The 16,502-nt window shown below is 43.2% G+C and overlaps 1 protein-coding gene and 1 long non-coding RNA gene across 5 annotated transcripts in view; one reads left to right on the top strand and one right to left on the bottom strand.

The window, feature by feature from the left end:
• Positions 1-1,613: 1,613 nt before the first annotated feature.
• On the bottom strand, positions 1,614-9,428 carry lacc1 (laccase (multicopper oxidoreductase) domain containing 1). 3 transcript variants are annotated; one of them, XM_061227264.1, is made up of 6 exons: positions 9,251-9,428; positions 8,809-8,950; positions 6,766-6,944; positions 6,283-6,448; positions 3,582-3,807; positions 1,614-2,979 (listed from the first exon to the last, which is right to left on the bottom strand). In XM_061227264.1, the coding sequence occupies exons 2-6, from the start codon at positions 8,843-8,845 to the stop codon at positions 2,790-2,792; spliced, it is 798 nt and encodes a 265-aa protein (XP_061083248.1). In that variant the 5' UTR covers positions 8,846-8,950; positions 9,251-9,428; the 3' UTR covers positions 1,614-2,789. The 3 variants fall into 3 exon arrangements, with proteins under 3 accessions (XP_061083248.1, XP_061083247.1, XP_061083249.1); XM_061227263.1 differs by lacking the exon at positions 9,251-9,428 and having other exon boundaries at positions 8,152-8,905; XM_061227265.1 differs by lacking the exons at positions 8,809-8,950; positions 9,251-9,428 and adding an exon at positions 7,332-7,712.
• LOC133117124 (uncharacterized) overlaps positions 8,914-16,502 on the top strand; it is a 102,062-nt gene continuing 94,473 nt past the window's right edge. Inside the window, exons 1-3 of one of the 2 annotated variants that reach the window (XR_009705929.1) lie at positions 8,914-9,428; positions 12,023-12,162; positions 14,574-15,108. This is a non-coding gene — a long non-coding RNA (uncharacterized LOC133117124). Of the gene's footprint in view, positions 9,429-12,022; positions 12,163-14,573; positions 15,109-16,502 lie in introns of those variants that run through there. The other variant, XR_009705930.1, reaches the window with a different exon arrangement.

The raw sequence follows: 16,502 nt of genomic DNA, 5'->3' as shown, positions 1-16,502 counted from the left end.
TGAGTTAATGTCGCCCCCACCGAAGGCATCATTCAGCTAGCCACTCTTAGCAGCCTTGTGCTGATCTAGACTGAGATAAGGTTTTCACTAAGGGGGTAGAAGGGGGGTTTGTTTGTAATGGGGGTGGTGATAGGTCGGGAAAATCCCAGGGAATCCCCTGACTTTTTCCAAGACTGTGTCCTGTGTTCTATTTGCATTTATACAACTTTGAATTCTTAAAAAAAACATTTGTTGTTGATTTGGTTTTCAACAACAATTGTGAAGGTACATTTAGGTATTTCCTGAACTGACCTCACACTTAATTGCGAGTGTAAATCAGATGATAAATGCTGGGGTTCAGGCCCTGTGGCACAAAAGCCCACACCAGCCCCGCATAGAGCACATTTCATATGAATTTGTAACACAAAAATTAAAAATAACATAAAAAACATAAAAGGTAGGTGACAGTCCTGGAGAGCCCCAGGGTGTGCTGGCTTTTGTTGTTCCTTAGCACTTTATTATGCTTGTTCTGTAGAAACTTCAGCCTGGGCTGTGTGTCCCTGTTCTCTTCTGTTAAATGAAGTCAGAACCGTGCCACAGAGCTGTGGTCTTTTACTCCGGTAATCTCCCCCTTGAAGAATCTGTCTGCTATTCTGGTTAGGGAAGGTCTTTATGTACATTAAACCCTAGAGCCCAGATACATCTATCCAGGTCTAAAAACCCACACTATAGCTCAGTCATATCCACCTTTAAAACCCCGCACAATAGCTCGCATCTATCGCCCGATACGACACAATAATAGCCAAACCAGAGCCGGTACTTTTCTCTGGATTGTGTAAGCACTACGTGGCGGCCCTGACGGGCTGAAGCGCTGCGGTTTTGTTGGGAATCGCATCACACACACACACACACACACACACACAACCCCTCCTTTTACTGCTGCTCTGTCCCACACTGCCAAACGCCTCAGACGTTACTGTGACATTGCAGGACTGCTGATAAGGACAAAAGCCCGTTTGAGTCTAAATTGCTTTTGGACAAGGGCCTGAACTTCCCAGGGCTGGATTCAAGTAAACAAGCCTGGCTGTGTGTGTGCCAAGAGCTCCCCCTGCTGGAAGCACCACAAAACAACTACAGCCACAGAACAAAACATTCCTATGCATTGGCAAGATCTGACAATGACCTCTTAGCAACTGTAATCCACTTAATACAAATAGATTTGCACTGAGGTTAGATCTTGACAATACATAGGAATGTTTCAGATTTTAAACAAATGGAAAAAGAGGGATACTCAAGGATTTATTGTTTGTGCCATAACCCTTTTCTGAAACACCATTTTGTTGGAGAATAAACTGATAAGTCCCAGATGTGTATCAGCAAAGCACGTCCTTTTTCTCATTGTTTTTTTGTCCTCAGAAGCAGTTCAAATGCTGCACTTACCCCACTGTCTCCTCAGCCAGAAGAGTTGCACTGCATTTGGCGATGTGTGTTTATATTCCATCCGACAAAGCAATGCAGCAGAGCACTTTTATTTTGCACTCAATCTGAATTTCATTGACACCATCTCCCCCTGCTGGCCACTCCTGGTAATTGCAATGACATTGCAAAACAAAAGTTTGAAGTAAAGTGCAGACTTAAGAGTGATTAAAACATGATTTATTGCCATTATATATACACATCTCACCAAACATAGACAGCATGAGCAGACCTGAATACATTCATCAATATGAATGTAGGGGCGTCATCAGCTCAGAAGGTAAGAGCAGTCGTCTGACAGTCGGAGGGTTGCTGCCGGTTCAATGCCGCCCTGGGTGTGTTGAAGTGTCCCTGAGCAAGACGCCTAACCCCAAAATCCTGCATGGCAGCCAATCGCCACTGGTGTGTGAGTGTGAGTGAATGGGAAGCATCAACTGTACAACACTTTGGATAAAGGTGGTATATAAATGCAGACATTTACCATTTATGAATAGCATCTGTACAATAGCAACTGACTGACTGTTGATCAGCACTCTTGATTGGCTGTATTGTAATCAACTACACAGTAACCAATGCAGGATCACAGAGCTGCTTTAGACCACTTTAGCATCCTGACGCCTCTCCCAATGTCTCAGAACTGCAAGTACCCAAACCAGCCCCTTTAAATGTGCCCCGTCCCACATCCAGAATGAGCACGGTGGAGCTCAGGTCAGATTGAGGGTTGTGTGCCCTCGCCTCGACTTCACGGCTGCCTACCATATAACTGTCACTGAAACGCACCCTGTTCTTCCCTCCCGTTTCACAGGTACTCAAACACCTCCATTCACCCTGCCTTTTAAGGTGGCCCACTGTGCACTGCATTACCATACATTACTACCACACTGCCATGATGCTCTTATCCATATAATAGAGCTGGATAAACTGTTTACTGAAGCAATTTCAGGTTAATTATCTTTCTCATGGGTACATGAGCATTACCCGAGAATTATTATTTCGCTGACGCTTTTATCCATGAGAATGTGGGGTTGAGGGCCTTGCTCAAGGTGCCAACAGCTGTGTGGATCATATCGCAGCCACACTGGGGATTGAACCACCAACCTTGTGGGTCCCAGTCATGTACCTTCACCACGATGAAGGCGGTGTACCTGTAATCTGTATATTCAAGTAAATATAATCTCCACTCTAATGGTTAAAAAGGCTCCTCTAGCACAGTCAAAGTGAAAAGAGTGTTTAGATTGTTTTTAAATATCTGAAACTGTGGCTCAATGGCATCACATTCTGACAGTGTTTGGCCGGTGACGTTGTCTGAAGTCCAGTGGGGACGTGGTTCGTCTTTACAGAGGACCCTCATGGGGCTCCTTTATCCACAGGAAGCCGATCTGTGTGCCGAAGTTGCTGCCGTCGCGGACATGGGAGAAGAAGGATTCGGGGTGACAGGCGGTGCACAGGGTGAGGTTCGGCCTGTCACTCACGCTGTCGTCCTGGATGTGCTGTGGGAGGACTCCACCTTGCTGCAGTAAAATCCTGGGGATTAAAGAAAGTAAAAAATCATTTTAGCAGAAATTTAACAAATACAAAATAGTTTGATCTGGAAACTGGACCGTAATGGTCAGAAATTGCTTTTTGCAACTGAAACACAAACGTTACATTACTTCCATCTTTTAAGCCTTGTGTCTCATTCTAAGCATTTAGTTAAATAAGAATGACATAATAATTCCTTGCATTTATACAGGATAGTGCTTTTATTCTCTTTACAGTGATGAGGGGGAACTCGTCTCAAACCCCACCAATGTGTAGCACCACCTGAGTGATGCAATGGCACGGCAGCCATTTTGTGCCAGAATGCCAGAGGTGGAAGGGGAAAGAGTACAATTATTTAGCCAATTAAATCTGGGTATAATTGGGTGGCAGGTTGAGAGAGCCAGTTGGGAATTTAGCCCCTACTCTTTGCGAAGAGCGTCATGGCATCTTTAATGACCACAGTAAGTCAGGACCTCGGTTTAACGTATCATCCGAAAGAAGGCGTCTCCAACAGCACAGTGTCCCCATCACTGCACAGATCAGATCAGATAGTGATCCTTGCTAACAGGATTCAGACCCATGCTGTCGGGTGGAACAGCCTTTACCTGGTGGCCCGTCTGATGTCCACGTATGGCTTCGCTGACCCTCGATCTATGACGCAGGACGGGTGGATTGTGTGAAAGTGTTCGGCCGAATCCTTCTCCAATGAGAAGCAGCAGGGTCCGACGGACGGGCCAATCACAGCGACGATATCGGTCACCTGGCTGCCAAACTCTTTCACCATGGTGCTGACCGTTGCCATGGCAATCCCCATTAAGGTTCCTCTCCACCCTGGAGAAGATTATACAAGAAATGCAAACCCGTTTAAAAGACACGCCAGCCTCTTCTGTTGGCTAGAGATGGGCTTCTTCTGGCAAGGCAGGCTAAGTGTTTCTTGCTGGCAGGGCAGCCTGTAGCCTAGTGGCTAAGGTACATGGCAGAAAGGTTTGTGGTTCAAGCCCCAATGCAGCCACAATAAGATCCACTCAGCTGTTGGGTCCTTGAGCAAGGCCCTTAACCCCACATTGTTCCAGGGGGGATTGTCCCTACTTCGTCTAATCAGCTGTAAGTCGCTTTGGATAAAAGTGTCTGCGAAATAACTATACTGGCAGAATACATAGAATCAGGGAGGTCATAGTGGGGGGCACTGGAACGGACTACCCAGGGCCTAAGGCGAGGAGCTTCAAAAGACTGGGACTAAGAGGTTCTCTTTGGCCTGCAGTTTTAAGGGGGCTCACACATACTCCACAGAAGCACTACCGCTGCACACTCCCCAGGTGCAGATGTGAAGGAGAGGTTTAATGTGCTGAGACTCTGTCAATGGACCCAAGCTATACCCACACTCCAAGCCTTCAGATCAACTACCACAACCGGGAGTCCATTTTAACGATTTATAGACTACTTAACGCATGAACGCTATGTCTACATACAGATACATATCTGGAGTGATTCCCTTTTGGATTAGAGTAGAAAAGTGTTGCGTGTGTCTGTGCTTTCAAATGACCCAGTACCCCCAGTCCCCCAGTACTGTACAGGCCTGAATGGCAGTTAAAACCACACTTATCCCAGGACAGAACTGGTACTTACTCCCAGTACTGAGCCAAGTTTTCTCTAGTACTTCCCTCCTCGTCGAGTCTATTTCAGATAACTGCCGACTTGCAGAAGCACGGATGACAAAGTTTTGGCATGTGAGAAGATGTGAAACTTAATTCAGACAATACTGTGAAGGCCAGAAATAAACTTGGACCTGCATTTCACAAACTGGATACTAATGCTGACAATGGTTAAGGGGGGGGGGGCTGTGGTAAAGCTCGCAGCCAGGTCTGAACTCTTGCAGCGTTTCACATCATTTTTTGTGTATTGTTCTCTAGGGTCTTACAGGCAGAGCACACCATAAGCGATAAAACAAACAAACAAAAGATGACATTTATAAACAGCATTGGGTCACTGGTGCTGTTAGAGTCAAGATCAGAACTTGTACTTGAGCAGAAACGACTGATGGCCAGTTAGCTAGGGCTTACATTTTCACAATAAATGAAAAACGGTAATATATTGCATTTTTTCTGCTCTCCTGAAAATGCACTGAACTGGTACATAGCACTACTGTTACACCCCTTCTGGTTACCCATTCAGCCCAGTCTGGGCTTTTCGCATAGCCTATTTCATAATTTCATAAAAAAGTCTATTTTGGAGTTTACTTTCATAAATCTTTTTTGTAGTTCTATTTGTTATTTTTAAGAGAATGTTATATTTAAGATTAGCATACTGTTGAAATGGCTGTCATTGGCAGCTGTGCCGCATCATCTGAATTATACTCGCATGTAGTGCGTGAACTGAGTTTTATCCATGCTGTTCGCCTAACACCTGTAGGCCTGTTCCATGTGATGGTGTTTTCTGCGTGCTTCGTAGTAAGCCATTGGTACATTCATTTTTGTGTTATGACCGCAAGTAATTGTGTTATTTGGTCATTGTTTCGCATGCATGCTACTTTCCTGCTTAGGCAGTGTCATAGAATCTGCTGATGGGAAGTCGGGGATTATGTTGTTAAACGCTGCTAGCCCAAACCCGTTGATTGTTTTTTTTTCACACTTAAATGCGGTTATTATTAGCTGTATGAGTGCGGATCTATTATTAGTCATATAAATGCCACCATAGCATTACTAGTCACATTATTATCGCATTATATTAGTTTCTATTGCGGTTTGTGGACAGAAAATACTGAGTGTATATTGTCTGCTTTCTTCTATCTGTATGTCCTTTCTCTATTACAGTATATTCAACAGTCACACACAAATACACGCAGAACTACTGCCCCACTATTTAGAGGTTGAAAGCATTGCTGTGCTGCAAAGACCATATTTAGTTGTCCTAATATCTGTTTTTAAAATGTAAAAAAATCCTACAAGTATTTTGATCACCTGCCTAAATGATAAATTAACCCATATTGTTGGAATTGGTGTTTTAATGCCCCAGAAAGTGGAAAATGTGTGACCACATCAAGGGTCTGAATACCACTCTGTTGAAAAATTCTGGAGAGACCCCAGAACATTGATACAGTTTTTATGAGCAAGCAAGAAAAGGTAGCACATTTTATGTTTATGTCTGGTATAGTGCAGCCATCATCAAATCTGGACCTCAAATCCAAATCTGGCCCTGGTTTTCTTTTCTCCCAGGTAATTAGCTGAACAATTAGCAAACAACATTTTGTCATGGTGAGGTAACCTTTGCGACAAAGCTTCAGTTGTTACATTGCTTGTGAGGGATTACCTGCATGGGCCACACCGATGACCTTTGACACGGGGTCAGTAAAGAGCAGGGGCATGCAGTCAGCCCCCGAGGCGGCGATGACCACGCCCTCCTGGTTGGTCACGATCCCATCGTAGGTCTTGGGCGCCGGCCTCCCCAGGATCCACACGTCGCTAGCGTGGTTTGTCTGCGGGACGGATCCGGCAATCTTACGGTTACATGGCTGCACTTGGGGGGTGATGTTGATTAACAGGGACTAATGTTTTGCTGACTGTAATGCAAAAAATCCTTACAGAGGGGGCTCTCAAAAAGTGTCAATGGCGAGGCACCTCTTAAAATGAACTTGCCAAGCCAGCTTTGCGTCAACACATTGTAATGTTTCGTTTAGTCAGTTAAGGAAAAATGCTGAGTCAGTCTCACTCTAAATGTCAAGAGAAAACACCATGGGAATTTCCACCGTCTACCTGTCTTATGTATGTGAGGAATTTCCGTCAGAGCGCTTACTTTTATGAGGTGGAATTTCTTGGGGTCAAAGCCCGCATGGATGGCCAGCCGACGGCGGTTTTCGCTGACGACCGCCCTGGGGTCCTTCCGCTGGGAGCTGCAGAAGAGGTTGAGGGCACTGAGGGTAGGGAGGTAGGAGATTCCCCCTGTCCTGGAGCTGAAGCCATGAGAGAAACAATCTGCAATGGAGAAGTAGTGAGAACAGAACTTGCACCCAAAACAAGAGCCGAGTAACGGTCCAATAATCAAAAGTGAACAATGAACGGTGCAATTACAAAACGTATTTATTTGAAAAAAAAAAAAAAAAATTACCCTGATGGCAGCATGTTGGTGATTCTCAAATAAAAAATGTTTTTAATTGCACAGAGTGTGCGAGAAACAATCTGCAGCCAGGTGACAGAATGCCATTAGCGGCACAAATTTACACCAATACTGGGACTGCTGATAGGCTGCTGGTTTTGTGTCTGATGCGTGCTTACACGCTTCCTGTTTGTGGTGTTGGTGGTGTTGTGTGTTTGTGTGCGTTTTGAATACCCCTAATGCCCATCATTCCCCCATTCACGTACACTCGCACACCAACGGTGAAAAGCTGCCATGCATGGTACCAATTAGCTCGTCGGGAGCAATTGGGGTTTAGGTGTCTTGCTCACTTCTACACCAGGAAGCTCTTGCCTCCAGAGCTAATGTTTTGTAGGCTACTGGGTGATAATGTTTTCCCCCACCAAAGTTTGGTTGTTTTTGGGACCCCCAAAGATTGAATGAGATCTATGTAGGCAACTGCTAATTGGCATTCAACTTAATAAATCGTGCCTGTATAGGCTAGGCTACACTCTCAAAAATAAAGTGCTAGTGGTGACACATTTTGGTACTCCAAGGATCAAATTCCACAAATGTATCCTGAAAATACAGTAATGTTCTCTTTGGGCAAGAATTAGAAAAAAAGGAAAAAATTAATTATATATAGCTGGCTAGGGCAGGGGTTGGCAGCCCTGGTCCTGGAGAGCCGCAGGGTGTGCTGGCTTTCGTCTCCACCTTAAAATAAGCAACCCATTCAGACCCAAGAAACCAGGTGAGGCGAGTTAACTGTGTAATCAACGGCTTTCATTGATCAATTAATGCCAAGTAACAACGAAAGCCAGCACACCCTGTGGCTCTCAAGGACCTGGGTTGCTGACCCCTGGGCTAGGGGTACAATTTTATGTACCCATATATATTGCTGGCTAGGGGTACAATTTTGTAGAGTAGGGTACTGCCCCAGTGACATGCATTTGTACCTTTATTTCTGAGAGTGTATGTGCTGTTTAATTACTCAAAAATTAAAATCAGATGTACACTGATCAGACACACTGTATCAGCGAAGATAATCAGAAACCCCCTCCAACCCACCTGAGATTAAGGAGGACCTGAGCACAGAAATCTCCCCTTTGAGAGCCGGCAGCTGGCGTAAGAAAGTGGCAACTTGTTCCTCAACGTGGGCGCTGGTGTGGGGTTCGCCTCCGCTGGACGGACACTCGTCGAAGACCGCAGCGTATTCGAAGGTGTACAGTGCGGTAAACAGGTGGTCCTGGTAGGCCTGCAGCTCCGCTATCCTACGGGCGGATGTCAGGACCAGAACAGCGCTCTGGTCGAGCTCGTCCACTGCTCGTTTGAAGCAATACAGCGAGGCGACCACAGAGCTGTGCTCCAATACACATGTGTTTTCATTCAGTTGTATGGACTTTAGTTGTGCCGGCGTATCATCTGTGACGCTGCTCGTATCAATTTGGTCTAGCGTTTGAAGCATAAGATACACTCGTTTGTACTTATTTTCGCCTATGACAGCTGCCGCCGCCTTGACGCGTTTCTGCAGGCATACATTGTGCTCGAGACAATGACAGTGAAAAAGGTCCACGATTGCTACAGTCGACATTTCCCCACTCCAAAAATAGAGCGCACTAAATACGTAAATGAACGTAGCCAAAAGTGTAGGTTTGCACTTCCATAAAACAATATCTTCAAAATAGGTTAATGTTGCAAATGGCAGAAAAATATTTCACAGCTTACCCGGAAAAAGTAATCCGTTTAGGTACGTGACTCCCATTCAACCAGGAAATGTCGCGTAGCTTCCGAAACCCCAGAAACTCCGGCTCAAACCTACTTCCTGGTTTGTGACAGTCGGGTTTTCCAGTGTACTCTGTTCACATACCTTTACCACGTGGTTTGGAAAAGGTACATAAATCACAGACTGTAAACAGGTCAGTGGTAATCAACGTCAGCTTTAAATGGCATAGAAAAATATGCAACCGCACTTTAATTGTAGCAACTTTTTAATGGTGAAATAGGGTTGAAGCAAAACTTTCTTTATTTAAAAGGAAACAATTTGTTTGTGATAACATTGGCGTGAAACTGGATAAGCAAACGCATGAAACACACGCAACTTGAGTCACTGAAAATATTTGGAGGGAAGTTGATTTTAAAACGCATCTTTGAACAAATCATAACTCACCTTCGGTTCCCTCTTGGATTCCTAAACGCCTCCGGAGGTCAGCCGTTTCGTTCTCCAGCCAGGTGAGATGCCTGTGACTTGACCGCGCTTTATCCAATGTGCTGAGAATGGCGTCGCACTGTCTGCTCTGATTCTCAGGCACGAAGTAAACCAAGAGACTGTCACAATTTATTAAATGGTAAGAGAACGTTTGCATTTACACCATAATAGTCGTATGCAGAGCGACTTGCATAGCTCACATCCTTTTATTGTCTTTTACTGACTGAGGCCATTCAGGTAAAGCGCTTTGTTCAAGGGTAGCCAATATTGGCCGTGCTCCACCTGGGAATCTGCCCAAAACCTTCAGCCTTTGGAGTTTCCTAACCGTTGTGCAAAACTTTTTTTTGTTGTTGTAACAAACACTCAAATTCAGTACAGTATAGGGGAAGTAGATAAGTAGTTTGTGAAATGTATCCTGAATACTGTATTCATTTTCTGAAAAGGGCCATTGTTTAAAAGTGGTAGAGAACCGATGGATAACAGGTTGATTGTAAGTTAGACCAGACCTCTTTGAAAATGCTACCCCTTGTGTTCTTTACACGCACTCTCAAAGTGCCTGAATTAAACATTACATTTATTTTCCAAATGGCTAAGCTCGATGTCCTTTCTCAGTTGCGTTAGGGGTTCGTGTTCCTTTACCAGCAGCTGTGGCTGTGAGCTGTTGAAAACCGGCCTCTTCATGGCGGAACTTTGGGCCTTCAGCTCATCAGCTTTATGCCGACATTAAAATCAATTGTCACATGGATCCTTTCATAAATGGTTTTGCAGTAATTTTTCACTATTCAATTTTATTTGACAATTACAAAATCAATTGTTTGCATGTGTTTTTATCTGACTATTTCAGTAAATGGGAACCCATTATTCCACTGTAAACTGGTAGCACGGATTAGACAACAGTGGTAGCCTCAAACTCCTGGGGTAGCACTGTAAATGCCGGTGTTGTGTCCCAATTGCAATCCCAGGATTTGAAGAAGCCGTTTACTTTTCTGAAATAGATGCTTTTCACTATACAAGGGATTATTTACCCCCTCTTGCCATATTTCTGTCATAAATACAAAAGTCTCCAAAAGTATTGGAACAGCAAGGTCAATTCCTTTGTTTTTGCTTTCCACTGAAGGCAAATTAGTTTGAGGTCAAAAGATGTACATGCGATGACAGATCTGAGATCAGCTTTTGTTTACTGGAATTTTTTTTGGGAGAAAAACAAGCTATTTTGCAGCTTAGAAAGGAGGGGAAATCGATCAGCGCCATTGCGCAAGCATTGGGGATAGCTTGTACAACTAATGAAAAAGAAAGAAACTGCCGGCGCACTGTGACCAAGGAAAACAACGGCAGTTGATGACAGAAATATTGTGAGAGCTGTGAAGAAAAACATTAGTCAGTGACAAACAATCACCACTGGGAAGGGGTGAAGGTACCTGAAGAAGACTTAGAGACCAGCAAGTATAGAGGCCATACCACATGATGCAAACGACTCATCAATAGTAAGAATAGGAAGGTGAGATTAGAAGTACAGAGATGAGCCACAAAAGTTCTGGAACAAAGTTTTATGGACTGATGAGATCAAGATTAACCTCCACCAAAGTGATGGAAAGGCCAAAGTGTGGAGAAAGAAGGGACCTGCTCATGATCCAAAACATACAAGCTCATCTGTGAAGCACGGTGGAGAAAGTGTCATGGCTTGGGCTTGCATGACTGCTTCTGGAGTGGGCTTACAAATCTTTACTGATAATGTAACTCATGATGGTAGGCAGTCTCAGGAATTCAGAAGTCTACAAAAACATTCCGTCTGTCAACTCATGGAGAAATATGTCCAAACTAATTGGGATGAACTTCATCATGCAGCAAGACAATGACCCAAAACACCCTGCCAACACAACAAAAGGCCAAGTGAATCCAAACCTTAACCCTATTGAGCATGCATTGAGGGACGTCTTATACCCATGTACACAGAATGTCTGAGGCATATTTGAGCTAACAACAGATTTTATGAAGCATAACCATACTGCTTTGTTTCATAAACTACAAACAACACAAGCACCAATGCTTGTTTCAATCTTTAAAAGTAGGCTTATTTATGAAAATCATCTTTAGGTCACTGAGAACATTCTGACCTTTTCAGTTCCATATCTAGGGCTTCAGCCTGTTGTGTTGCTTCCTCTAACGTTTCTGTTAGAAAAAACTGACTTCCTTCCCTTTCTGTAAAAACAGAATGTGAGCTCATTCATGTAATTTGGGATGCCTTAACAATTTTGAGTTTTTCTCCTTAACTAATGATTGTCATTCAGCATTTTCACCTCATAGACCTTGCACATAACATTTATAATAATATAAAATTGAAGTGGGCTTGGCAACGGTCACCCAGGAAGTAGACAGGAGTCAGGGTACACACTGCAAGGAGAAGGCGAGTATAGGGAAATAGTATTTGGACCTGTTATTTGTTAAAATTATAAAAATGCCATGCATGACACAGCATGTCTTATTATGATGTATGTTGAAGTATGCTGTATTAATGCAACAAAATAAAGGAATATGTTGAATATAATGTTTTTTTTTTTTAATATTACAATTTTGAGACTGTCCCAAATTACCTTGATGTGTATGGTAAATTGTAACACATGGTTTCTGGTAATTTGGGACACAAAAAAAGTACTGAAAAATAATAGGACTGAAATGTGAGTTCTTATCCATGATTGTCACTCTAATCTTGTGTGTAACATGCTTTCTTACCAGAATCAGAGCTATGGCAGTGGTGGAACACCAGCCTGGCTCACAACCGAAAACTCCAACTCACCCTCAAATGATACTAGCCCAGATTTCTAACACTATAAATTAATATTTTGGAAGGATGGATTAGAGGCAGAATGATGGGGGTGAGTTATTCATTTTAAAATATAATTTTTAAGTTAATATATTTTAAATGTGATGCTCTACTCAATTTTCTGAAATTAATTTTTAATGTGTGTGTGTATGTTTTCTTAATCAAATTAGCCCACTGCAAGGAATGCCACAATTTAAGAATGATTTGCATTTTTGGGACTACTGGCTCTCATAGGCCATATCCTATCAAAATATTCAATATGAAATGGTAAAGGAGCAGTAGAAACAATTTGGAAATGTATAATGCTTGAATAATGATCTGTAAGTTAAGTGAAGTATCTTTGAGTCTATGTGTTCATGCTGTGTCTCAAATTATCTAATGACGTGTCCCAAATTACCAAACAGATTTCGGCTGAGCGAAAATATTGAGCAAAATATTTTGCTATATATGCACAATCACAATTTTGCCTATATATGAATAGCTAACAACATGATGATTGTAAAAATGTGCAGTGTTGTTGGTATCTTATTAAAACTGGTGGTGAGAGTAGACTCAGAAACTAAATTTACAATGTGTCCCGAATTGCCTGAATTCACCCTAGCTGATGACGGAATGATAAATTATCAGTCATCCAACATTCTGTAGGTATGATGGATAATTTTCCAAATGGCGTCAGTCTAGCTAACAAGCTAGTTTGGTAAAGCTGGGGTAAGGAACTGTTATGTCATTTAAGGATATGTGTCAGAAAGGTAAAATCAGTCAGCCCTTGGCTACAGAATTCTTAAAACGGGTTACTAGCCCACTATTAGATCTATCACGTCTAGCTGATCGGCTAATCTAAGTTAGCTAGCTGGTTACCTTGCTACCATTAGTTACTAGCTAAGTTGAGAAACGGTCTCCAGTTTCCATTTTAGTCAGAATACTTTTGCTCTGAACAGACTGTAATTGCTCTATTGAGAGTGTTTTCACCCCTTCTGACTGAATTACCAACACCCTTGTACCGAACCAAGATGAGATGGTGTTTCCCGCCTCCTGTCTAGACAAGGCTATATTGCATCGCTTAAATATTGTGTTTTATTTTATGGCATTGCGTCAATTCTTATGGCATTGGTTTTCACTGCTGTAAAGCATTTTGTGCTGAATGCTTGAAAAGTGCTATACCAATAAACTTCCCCTCATGCCAGCTCTACGCTTGTTGAGGGAGACTGTTCTCAGAATGCCTTGATCAGAATGACGACCCATTCCACTGCTCAGAGCCATATTAAACGCTAGAGCTAGCACAACTAGGTGGCTCTACGATTGTCGATGGAGACTGTTCTCAGAATGCCTTCATCAGAATGACGCCCCCTTCCACTGCTCAGAGCCGCTGCTGCTGTGCTTCCTCCAGACCTTGCTGGATGGGGTGCGGTCAGCTTCCACCCATTTGGGCCTGGCATGTTTGGGTTGATAATCAGACCGTTGGAGCCCACTGCTTCTTGAATCGATTTTGAATGGGTGCCCGGCGATTGTGACCAACATGTGTTGCCCCGCATGCCAACGTGGGATTTGCTCTGGTACTTTAAGTCTACCTCCATTTGAATCCCTATCAAGGATTGATCTCAAATGGTTTTCACTCAAGATGGCTTATTATCATAATTGAGTCGGCCTAGAAGGCTATTGTACACAGGTTAAGCTCTTGTTAACATCCCTGGAATGCTACATGCTCAGTGGCTGGCCAGCATCCCTCGGCCCCCAGTCACATCCAACCTGGACCTTCCTGCTGGCACCTCCACCCTCACATAATTATTTAAATCTGTAGTGCCATTAACGTCTTGGTCTTCGGTGGACTTCCATTGCACTTTGACCAAGTTTTATCTCAGGGCTAAGTATGGCTGCTACTTTATGTATTGGTTATTTCAGAATTAATTCTGCTGCTGCTGCTATCAGCAGTTACATTATCAATGAAGACAAATGAGCCAGCACCTGTGGAAGCGATACAGTAGCTACATGCCAAAACTAAAACACCAGCACCACCATGCTTCACAGATGAGGGAGCTTACAATCAAGACTAGATACTGAAAGCTTTCCTATACCTGCACTTAGGAAGCGATTGAATACACCTGAAAAAAACAGCGGTGAAGCCACTTTCTTACACAGATCACATGATATGGATGGAAATGCCCTCAAAATAAAGGCGGCAATCTGCACTGTAACCTCATATTCATTATTTAATTTCATTTCAAATGAAATGTGCTGGAGTACAGAGCCAATAGAACGGAAATTGTACCACTGTCCAAATACTTACAGACTGATCTATACATAAATAGACCACTCTTTTTATGTGCTAAATTACTAAATATAGTAGCCATTTCTCTGAAAAATACATTCTGTGAAAAATACTTCTTCTCTTTTTTCCCAAAATAAGGAAAGCAGTGTAATGCTGACTGGTCCACCATGGTGACTCTCAATCTGTTTCCCTTCCAGGGTTTTCTGTTTGCAGTGTACTGAAGCACAAAACCAGCTTTAAAGAACAGGAAAGTGCCTTTCAGCCAGAGCACAATTATTTAAAGAGGAATAAGATGTATTTGCACGTCTTTATGTAAAGCTATGTACTGTGTGTAATTCAGGGACTGTGTATTTAGTTAATTCTGAGTGGCTAATGTTTTATATTTATTTGGCATTTTCATTCATTTTTAAAATCAGACTGATGCAGTCCCAGTGATTATCCACTGTATAAACGTGGCATACATGTGTTGTGCCATTCTACTGAAACCCACCTCAAAACTGTGTTGCCTTGAAACCTGTAATGGAAGCAAGACTTTGCTAGTGCAAAGTACATTATTGGAGAGAGAGCTACATGACCATGTGAGCATTTCCTATCTATTTTAATGACTATTTTATTTTCTCTGGTTTAATTACATTTCTGGGAGAGGCAAGTTCATTTTAAGGGCTGAAAGGTCAGTCACATTGTGATCCTATTTCTGTACAGACTTGAGGGAAATTAAATCACACATCTGTATTTGTTTTGTGGTGAGCTATTTGTGTTGACTGAGTGCCATGTCTGTATTGAAACAGTGACACCAAGAGGCTCTTGTACTTGTAACACCACATGTCCACTTGGTGTCAGTGTTTCTCTTTTAAAAAGAAGGTTCTCATGGACAGGAGGGCTGGTCACACGACTCCCTCGTTTACACAGAACCTCTGCTCTGTTGATGCTGGTAGTGATGTAGATAATGTGGCAGATACGGCTGCTACGGTCGCCTATCTATCACGTAAAAGCCACGGATGAAAAGTTCACCGCAGCGAGACAATGGAGCCAGTTTGTTCCAGCAGTCTTCGACACGTCGCAGTTTAACGGGGATCTATCTCTCCATCTGACGTTACGGGCAATAAGGAAACACAACCAGATCATTGTTCCTGCATGCGTGCCATGGCTTCCCTTCCATAAGATTAACATTGCTTCCTCAAATATCGTCCTGACTCTCCAAATTGCCAATTTGTACCCAGCACGGTTCTGATTACAAGATGGGGTGGGGTTGGTGGGGGAGTGGAGGGGGTAAGAGCACTCAAATCTAAGTGGAATCCGCTTTGTTTGCCAGGGAGGAAAATCTCAAAATCAATATTTTGTCTGGTTGCGAAACACAGAAGTCTTTGCAGGAGCAGGTGTCCTATTTCCTGGAAAAACCCAGTCCTCCTATCATATCAAGGCAGGACCTGTCAGTCAGGGGGGAGTTGTTCACCACGGCCTAACCATCAAAGGCATAATATTGCACATTTACCTTGAAGATATTATAAAATATCCGTGCTCAGTCATATCTACGACGCACTGGCAATCTCAGTCTTTAGACAATAAATAGAAAAATAAAAATGGACATAAACTAAACCATAAAAACTGAGGTCAGTGGGAGTGTTGGTGGAGGAGGAGACTTGTTTGATTGTAAAGACAGGACCGCAGCAAGGCTAAAAATCCTGCACAGTGTGCTTTTAAAGCAAATCCAAATGCTGCCCGTGGGGATAAATCAGGAGAATGGTGAACAGGATGTTGTGAATACAATACAAAATGCAGAATTACTGAGCCGTGGCCTTGACTAGGTCCTTGGTAGCTCTGATGAATTTCTTTAATCTGGCTCCATCGCGCATAAATCACCTGCGCTTACGGGAAAGCTGTTGCGGTTTGAGATTTGAGGGGGCGGATGCTTGTGTTGTACGTACATATGTGTGTGTGTGTGTGTGTGTGTGTGTGTGTGTATCCATCCTGCGACCGGGACGACTGACTCACACCTCCCACAGACTTCCCGGCCGTCGCGCCGTCGCTCCATCCCTGTGAAACACCTCCAGGCTCCGGTCCGATGCCCGACTAAAAATACAGGAATACTCGCCGCAGGATGTTATTGCAAAGGTTCACACGCGTGC

This window comes from Conger conger, chromosome 17 (genome assembly GCF_963514075.1).
Source record: "Conger conger chromosome 17, fConCon1.1, whole genome shotgun sequence".
Lineage (NCBI taxonomy): Eukaryota > Metazoa > Chordata > Actinopteri > Anguilliformes > Congridae > Conger > Conger conger.
This window is presented reverse-complemented; position numbering and strand designations above follow the sequence as displayed.